Source organism: Mangifera indica, chromosome 4 (assembly GCF_011075055.1).
Source record: "Mangifera indica cultivar Alphonso chromosome 4, CATAS_Mindica_2.1, whole genome shotgun sequence".
Classification (NCBI taxonomy): domain Eukaryota; kingdom Viridiplantae; phylum Streptophyta; class Magnoliopsida; order Sapindales; family Anacardiaceae; genus Mangifera; species Mangifera indica.
Genome location: NC_058140.1, coordinates 8,495,710 through 8,505,331, shown reverse-complemented (window position 1 = coordinate 8,505,331; position 9,622 = coordinate 8,495,710). Strand labels below are relative to the sequence as shown.

The 9,622-nt window shown below is 32.0% G+C and overlaps 1 protein-coding gene across 1 annotated transcript; it reads right to left on the bottom strand.

Annotated features, from left to right (window-relative positions):
- Positions 1-669: 669 nt before the first annotated feature.
- Positions 670-2,750, bottom strand: LOC123212944. The gene is made up of 2 exons (XM_044632197.1): positions 1,857-2,750; positions 670-1,243 (listed from the first exon to the last, which is right to left on the bottom strand). The coding sequence occupies exons 1-2, from the start codon at positions 2,629-2,631 to the stop codon at positions 891-893; spliced, it is 1,128 nt and encodes a 375-aa protein (XP_044488132.1). The 5' UTR covers positions 2,632-2,750; the 3' UTR covers positions 670-890.
- Positions 2,751-9,622: the final 6,872 nt, after the last annotated feature.

Sequence of the window (9,622 nt, the reverse complement as noted above, 5' to 3'; positions counted from 1 at the left end):
ATTAAAATTTCAAATCGCCGATTCTACTACCTAAGGATCACAAATTCGTACACCTACCCTAATCCAAAGTTGCATAGTTGGAGATAGGGCATGAGTTTATGCATTGTGGTTGGCTACACATCTTGAGACCGTTATTTAGCATTGAAATAGATGTTCAATGACCAACATTATATAACAAATTTATGATGCCATTATAGTAGTTAAATTATGTATTAAAAATTTAATTTTTTATAATAAGTGTCGTATTGTAAAATATTTATGTTTAAAATAATAATAATAATAATAAAATAATAAACAAAATTCTAATTATTACATCATCATCTTAAAAAAATATCACAAACACTCTAAAATTTTAAAATTTATAAGATACATCTCTACTATATTATCACTTCTAAAAAATATGTTTACTGTATCATATTAATTTTTGATATGTCTTAAGGTGCATATTATTTTTTATATATATTGTATCATATAATATATATTTCATATTGTAAGATATAGATAACTAAGAATGTCACTTTATGTCATAGTAATTCTATTGCTATTCTAGATTTTTCAACGTGAGAATTACATTGAAATAACCCGTAATGTATCCTAGTGTAAGTTATTTTGGATCTTGTCCATTTGAAGTTAAAATTCTATCAAAATTTGTACATAGAAAAAGAGACGTAATTAAAGCTACTCTTGTATACATTGAATGAAATATTAATTAGTTTACTAACCATTTAAAGCTCGAGGGAATGTAGGAAACATTTATCGACAAAAACAAATTATTTACATATGCAGCTTTTCTTTCTAAATATGTAATGTAACGTCCTTAAATATATAAATCATTGAAATTGGTTTCTCAACAAGTGCATAATATTCCTAAATATATCATATAAAGGAGACTAGTGCAGGAGTAAGTGGTTGCGAGAAGCAGTGTACCAGCGAGCATAGGAAGCATGCAGATTGGGCCAATCCGAGTATGGACAATATGTGAAATGGTGAAGCCATAGAGACAATACTTGCTCTTGCTCTTCATGTAGCAACATTTGTATGTTGTCTTCCAGTACTCTCTCCAGTTGGGCTTTTTCATTTGTGCTTAGAACTGGCATATCTAAACCATCGCTACCTCTGCAAAGCAATGGTAACCATGAGAGTAGCATCTTCAGTTTTGTTTTTCGGTGTTGCTTTTTCTGATATTCTTCTTCTTCTGTACTTGTCTCTACTCCCAAATCTTTGGCTTGCTTGAACAAGAATGCTGAAAATATAAATTTGATCAATACTCAATACGTACCCAAAGAAGAAAATTTACAATTGTATCGAACCAACAATATCATCCTCTCGGGACATCTATGTAATTAGTTTTACCTTCCTCATTTCTACCATCTTTTGTTAATACTATTACTGTATGTTGACACTATATTTGCATTCTCTAAAATGATTGAATGTATGTTAATAACAATTTTTACCACAATTCTGTTTAGTTACATATTGATTTATTTTTATTTTAAATCCATTTAAAAGTTCGTCAAATTGGATAGTCTAAAAAATTGCAATTTCTATGACCATAATATGGTAAGAAATATACTTTATAACCGGTTCAAAACTTGAAAGGTTAAAGTTAAGTCCAAATCTGTAAAGATTAAATATAGGTTAGAATTGCATCAACTAATTGTCAAAATTATTGCTTGAAAGTGACTCTTCTATATGAATCCTTCCTTGTAAATTAAAAAATATATAATAAATATTTGTTTCCTCTTATGCTTTTAATTTCCGCAACTCCGTTTACGGAAAAAATCTTTTTCCATCCAATTAAATTTAAGTTTTCATGCAGTATTATTATTAACCGAAAAATTAAATGAATAAATTACCTGAAACCTTGACCAATGAACCCTGCAATCGTGGCTCAGCCGAAAGAGCAAGCCACCCCAAATTTGAAGCCGATGCCCACCTTTCAACAGCCTCCTCTGCAAACCCACAAGCCGCCAACTTCTGCGCCAGCCAAAGTATCTCAGCCGCCAGCTTCTCAGCTGATATCCCAGATCGGCTCGCCTCCTCTTTGCCCCACCCAGCCCTCGACTGAACCACCCGGAAAACCCGGTTCAACCGATACTGAACCCGTCCAGAACTAGCCATATCACCAACAAGTTCAACAACCGCGGCTTCAAGTTGGCCAAGAGCCCTCGAAAAGGCTGACGACAAAACGGCACGGTTGACTTCATGTAAGGCTTCAACATTCTCTCTATGGTTCTCATCAATAAGCCTCTCAGCCAAAGATCTCACAAGTTCATACTTTCGAGAGTTGACGGGGATATCATTGACTATTGATAGCAATTGCGAAAGGGCTCGAGCGATACCCGAGTCATCGCTGCCACGAGAAGGCTCGTAAATATTATTTTTGTGGGATTCAAAGGTAAAAGTATGATGATTTTTGTCAGAATTAGAGTTAAAGGAAGGGAAACGAGATGGGAGTAGACGTAAGAAGAAGAGAAAGGAAGTGATGAGAATATAGTGAATGAATTCAAGAGGTCTATATTTTTGGGCCAAGTTTAAAAGGGATTTGTCTGCAAAGATAAATATGGAAGTAACGAGGTTTCGAAGAAGCAAGGGGGCTATGGAGGAAGGTGTATATTCCATCATTCCCATGTGATAATTTTTGGCGGAGTTTCCTTCTGGTTGTTTAGGCGAGGAGAAAGAAGCAGAGTTGGGTAACGACTGCGTCCACTTGCTAGGGTAATGCAGACGAAAAAAGTGGTGTTCAATTTAGACCGTAGAAACGTATTTGAGGATGATAAAGACATGATGTGATGAATATTGAATAATTAATAATATGTAGCTTCTACGTAACTGCTAAACGTGATAAGAAACTTTCTTTGGTGATGAGACCAAGACATCCGTAACAAAATGTGATAAGATATGAAGATCAAAGCATCTTATTATCAATGTTCTAATATTCGGACCGGGCCTTGACCTGCTCACGGACCTATCCGGTTCGTTTTTGGTTTGATTGGACTGGTTAGACCAAAACACTATTGCTGTATATAACCAGTGTTTTGCTTAGGTCAAAGGAATATTTCTCACCATGTTTTAATGTAAAGACAAACATATATTTGTAAAATTTTAAAAGCTTAAGCACATACCCATAAGTTAACTTTTATTAGAATTTTCTATTAGAGATAAAAGTAAAATCATTATTTTATCATTAAATCGTAAAATCCTAAAAATTTATATAATTTTCTCTCCTTAGTTTAGAAAACTAATAATTTCTCTTATGATTAAGCTTTAAAAAGTTGCATTTTTTCTAGGCTTTTTCTTTTTTCTCCAACGACCGAATGACATCCTACCATTGGTTGACATTCCTACCATCTTCTTCTCCTATCATTAACTCTTCCATCAGACCAATTTCATTAGACAAAGACAAATTGTCTCTGTCTCTTCAACCAAACGAAGACAAATTGTCTTTTTCTGGCCAACAAATTGGCATCAAAAGAATCATCTAATGTCGATCCATCTAGATTTGGATCGTTTTTCAACAATGAATGCAATGAAGCTGGTAAGAAGGAAACTACTTATCAATAGATTTCGATGATTCGTCACGTTCATGATTGAAGAACAGTGAACACGTCATTATCTAGGATGCAGGAGGGATCACCAATAGATAGGAGGTTGGTTGGAGAATATTGCTGAAGAAAGAAGGGAAGGAATGATACCCTAAGAGAAAAATGTAACTTTTCAAACTTCTAGGTTGGGGGGAGAGGGGGGGGGGGGGAGAGAAGGGAAGGGGGGAACTATTAGTTTTTTAAACTATAGGGTGAGAACGAAAAAAAATTTTAGTTTTTTAATATTATTGGTTAAATGATAATTTTACTCTTATAGTTAAGAACAAATTTAAATGAAAATGATATAATTGGTGGGTATTTAGGTTTTTAAAATCTTACAAATATATATTTATATTTGTATTAAAACTTGGGTGAGAAATAGTCTTTTGATCTTTTAATTCAAGCTTTAAGTTTTTTGTGATTTGACCAGTTGGGCTGTCCTTTAGACCATAAAAATACTACTGTTTAGATAAATAAATATTTACATTACACCATAAATGAAATGATATGATGATATTTTCAATCCTAACAAAACTTGGACTAAATTGTGCCTTGAACTACAATGAAACCCATGGTTTAACCATGAATTAGCATGTTTAACTTGATCAAGGCTAATTTCACTGTTGCATATGCTGACCTTAAACCATGGTAAAATCAATGGTTTAATTACAAACCAATTTGATTAACTTGATTGAACCGCAATTAAAAGTGGATTATATTTTATTTTTATATATAATATCTAAATACACATATAATAAAATATGTAACCAAATAAAACTGTGTAGTTTGGTGGTGCATTGTATGCTTCCTAATTTTTTCGACTCAATTTTACTTGATAAAAAACCTTTTAATAAAAATAAAACCAAACTCAGTTTATGTAACGTATGGTGCATTTCAAACCATGCAATGATTGAGTCCTCTCAATCATTAAAAAAAAAAAAAAAAGGCAAGGTCATGCGAACGTGGACAATTGCATTGGACCAAAATTGAATTGACAATTGAATCATGATTTAATGTGGTTTTGTTGGTTCAAACATAGTTTAATGTCTATATATAATTAATAATAGAGACAAGACTAATTATCAGGTCTCAATCTGCTCGCTTAATAGTCTTGAAGGTTCAACCCACATTATTAAATAATAATAATAAAATTGAGATGATTTTACATTGCCGCTTTTGTCATAAAGAGATATAAATATGCTTTTCTTAAATTTGTAGGTGTGACATACAATTGAAGTAAGAATTGCACATTTTTTTTTGGCCTACGCAGATTAGAGAAAGAAAATGTTAGATTTTTTCTTGGCCTTTGATTCCTCACTAGGTATTAACAAGATTATTAGGAGTGTATTTCAAGAATTATTTAAATAGTTATTTCTCTTGTATTGATTCATAATTACAAAGTATTATGATGTTTTGGCTAGAGAAATAATTTGAGTATTTTTTTACTGTTGATCTTAAGTTTATAATTAACTTAAGAGTGATTGCACTTGATTTATTTTTTATAGTAGTTTCAACTTGGAATTTGGTCCATGGTTTTTTTCCTCTACACTAGAGGGTTTTTCACATAAATCTTGTGTTCTTGTCTATGGTTGATCTGTTTTATTTCTTACACACAATGATATTTCTTATGATTGATTTATTTAATTAATTTGCACAATTAAATTTATTATTTGTTGCCTCAACAAATGATATCAAAGCCTAGGTTAATTAGATGTATGGTTAATTGTGTGAATTAAGATGGAAGGTTCAACTTTAGCATGTTTCATGGTTAAACTGTCAGCTACCAATTATTCTATTTGGAAGTCGATAATGGAGGATTTCCAATACTACAAAAATATATTTGATAATGTTAAATTAGATCTAGCAGGCCAATTGGGATAACTAAAGATGATTGAAAAAAGCTACATAGGAAGGCTATAGGAAATATCAGGCAATGGGTAGAATTCAGTGTATCTACATATTAGACAAGAAGTTGATGCACAAGTTTTGTGGAAGAAATTAAAAGATATGTACGAGAGGAATGATGCTTAAAATAAAGCCTTTGTGATTAGAAGAGTAGTGCACTTGAAAGTTAGAAAGACGCAATCCATTGTAGATCACTTGAGTGTTTTTAAGGATTTAGTGAACCTGTTGGAACATGAAGATTCATTTAGATGATGAGTTGCAAACACTACTTCTCTTGAGTTCTTTGTTAGATAATTGGGAGACATTTGTGGTGTCTCTTAATAACTCTACTTTAAATAATGTAGTAACTTCGTAGATGGTAAAAGATAACATGCATAATGAGAAGACTAAATGCAATGATATGCATAGAGACACTTCACAGGGTCTTATCATAGAGAACAAGGGTAGAAGTAAGAGTAAAGGTCCTAAGAGGCATGGTAAATCCAAAGGTAGGTCACAGTCAAAAGAAAAATTTACTTGCTATCATTGTGGCAAAAAGGGGCATATCAAGAGAAATTGTAAGGTTTCCAAGAAAGTGTTTAAGAATGAAAAGAATAAGAAAAAGGTGAATGAACATGATACAACTACAACTAAATCTAATGAAAATGAAGAACTAATAGGAATTTCTTGTTAGGAATAGTATGATCTTATCATTGAAATTTAATGTTGATATCAAGTAGATTGTTGACTCAAGAGCTTGTTACCATGTAATGCCTAAGAGAGATATTTTTTCTATGTACAAACCAAGAAAAATTGGCAAAGCAAAGATAGGCAATAATAATTATGCAGATATAATAGGAGTTAATGAGATGTGTGTGTAGGCTGAGTTGGGTTACTTATTGACTTTAAAAAATGTGTGACATATACCAAGTTTGTATTTGAATTTGTTATGTTTTTATTCCTTGGATATATAATATATCATTATTGGTGATGAAAAGTGGAAGTTCACAAAAGGTTCTATAGTATGGCTAAAAGCAAGGCTTACCATGGATTATACAAGACTCAATTGAATGTTTAACAATGACTTGAATGCTAAAGTGAATGTAGTTGAAGATAACGTTTCGCTAGACATGTAGCATATAGATTGGCTTATATTGGTGAGAAAGGCTTGCAAGTATTGGCAATGAAGTCTCTTATTCCCTCTGTCAAAGGTATGAATTTAAACTCTTGTGATATTTGTTTATTTGACAAGCAACATAGAGTGTTTTTTTAGTGGCACCCCTAAAAGAAAAGAAAATGTATTTGAATTAGTTTATTTTGATGTAAGTGGTTTTATTGAGTTAGAGATTATAAGTGGTAATAGATATTTTGTGACCTTTATCGATGATTCTTCATGATAGGTATCGACATTTTTTTAAAACAAAAAACCAAGTTTTTGAGTATTTTAAGAAGTTTTGTGTCATGGTACAAAGAAAGATAGAAAAATCCTTAAAGTGTTTTCGTACTGATAATGAAAGAGAATACACATCAAAAGCGTTTGAGAACTATTGTTTAGAGCATGACATCAGACATGAGAAGACACTTCCTAATATCCCACAACATAATGGTATGGTTGAAAGAATGAACAAAACCATCATTGAAAAGGTCAACTGTTTACTCAAGATGGCAAATCTACCTTACCTATTTTGGGGAGAAGCACTTTATACTACCTATTACTTGATAAACATATCTTTATTAGTTCCTTTGGAGAATGATATTCTTAAGAAGGTATGGACTGGGAAAGATGTCAGTTATTTTCACTTAAAGGATTTTAGTTGCAAAGCCTTTACCTTAAAATAAAGATAGAAACTTAATGATAACGTCACTACTTGTATATTTTTTGTTTATAGAGATGCAAAGTTTGGTTATAGATTATGGGATCCAAAGAAAAAGAATAGTGCTAGATCAAGAGATGTGACGTTCATGAACAAGAGATACTACCAAAGTTAGAGAAAAGGAAGAAGCCAAACACCAAAAATTTTGTTAATCCTTTACCAAAATCTTTTTCAATTAAACTCTCCATAGAATGAAAGTTAAATGAAAAATTTGGGATAGATAATGAGCCTGAAGTAGTTGATGTGGATGATGCATAATTAGAATTTGAGAGTATAAAGTTGATTAGAATTTGAGACTGTAAAAGATAAGAGCCTACAAGACATCAAGAATGCAAAAACCAAAGGAAGGCTTAGGATGCACTAGCCACAATATTCACTAGGACGAATAATGCAAACTGTAATGTTTAAAGAACAAGCTCTTATCAATCTCACAACAAGTATGATGGTAAGCCAATACCTTTCTAGAATCAAATCTCTTTATGATGAAATGTCCAAATTAAATCATCAAAATGCAATCACTAAGACAGTGAGGAGAAATATCATTCATAAGTTGAGGTCAAAGTATAATGGGATAGTTACAATTACCCGTGGATGGGTAAAAGAGCCAATATTGGTGTAGTTAGAGAATATATTGTCCAATAAAAAAACTCTAGAAAAGCAAATGTTCAAGGTCTCAGTGAAAGATTATGAGAGTGTTTTCTTAGTAACAAAAGAAGGTACAAAGATAAAATAATAAATATAGAAAAATTTGAAAATAGTAGATAGATCAAAACCAAAGAGATCGACAAAAGCAATTTGATGGAAATAACTCTAAACTAAGGGGAGCTCGTCGAGATTGTGACAAAAATCTTCATAGAGAGAAAAGTAGTCGGAGGCGCAATGGCATATGCTACAACTGTGGGAAAAAATGTTACATTGCTAGAGATTGCCAATATAGATAAGTAGAAGGAAATACTACAACCTTTACCATGAAAATGAATGACCGTGAAAGAGAATATGATTTTCAAGCATTCTATGCAACTGAAGATTTAAAAGAGATCATAGCCTCTTGTATTGTTGAGTCAGATAATGAGGCAATAACCCTTATCATAGTGAGAGATAATAATGATGATTGGATAGTATATTCAAGTTGTTCTAATCATATGGCTGGAGATAAAGACAAGTTATCAAACATGTTTAAATACAAAAGGAGAAGGGTAGTTGTCACTATAAACAACTTAAAGTTGTCTATTACTTATGTAGGCCAAACTGTGATAATGTCTCGGTTTGGCTCACAAAAAGTCCAACTATAAAATATATTAGATGTGCAAGGAATGAAAAAAAAAATCCTGTTGCAATGTCATAACCCACGACTTTCAAGCAATTATGTAATGTTTGGCCAAAATGATGTCATGTTCTGTAGTTTAAAGCCTGTAGGTAAGTCAATCATTAAAGGACGTAGACTAAAGTTTGTCTATGTAATATTAACACAAACAACATATGTAGACAAGACAAGAAAAAGTGAGACACCAAACTTGTGGCATGGAAGGCTTAGGCACATGAGTTACTATAAGTTAAAAGTGATGATAAAGAAAGTTATGTTTAAGGGTCTCCCACAATTATATGTGAAAGAAGATATAATATATGTGTGATGTCAATTTAGGAAGGCTCATCAAATCCCATATAAGGATTCAACATTTAAGACTAAGACATCTCTTCAGTTGATCCACTCAGATATATTTGGACTAATAAAATAAACATCAATCAATAGATTCAAATGCATGATAGCCTTCATTGATGATTTCTCCAAGTATGTCTAAGTTTACTTTATGAAAGAAAAAATAAAGACCTTTTCCAAGTTCAAAGAATTCAAACAAAATTTTAAAAAATAAGTTAGCAAAAAAATTCAATCTCTATGTACACATAATAAGGGAAAGTATAAATCACATGAGCTTTTAAAATACTTACATGATTGTAGATACATAGACAATTCTCTTGTCCAAACACGCCACAACAAAATAGAGTCACTAAAAGAAATAATCGTCATTTGGCAAAGACTTGTAAAAGCATGTTGCATCCAAAAAATGTCCCAATGTGTTTCTAGGCTGAATGTATAAATGCAACAACTTATGTGCTCAATAGGTTACCCCAAGAAAGACTTGGCTTTATGTTACCATTTAAGAAGTTATAGAATCTCAAGCCAACAGTCAACCACTTTTGAATATTTGGATGTGTTTTCTATGTATTCGTCTCTAATCAACAATGAAACAATTTTGATAAAAAGACAATTTGTTGCATATT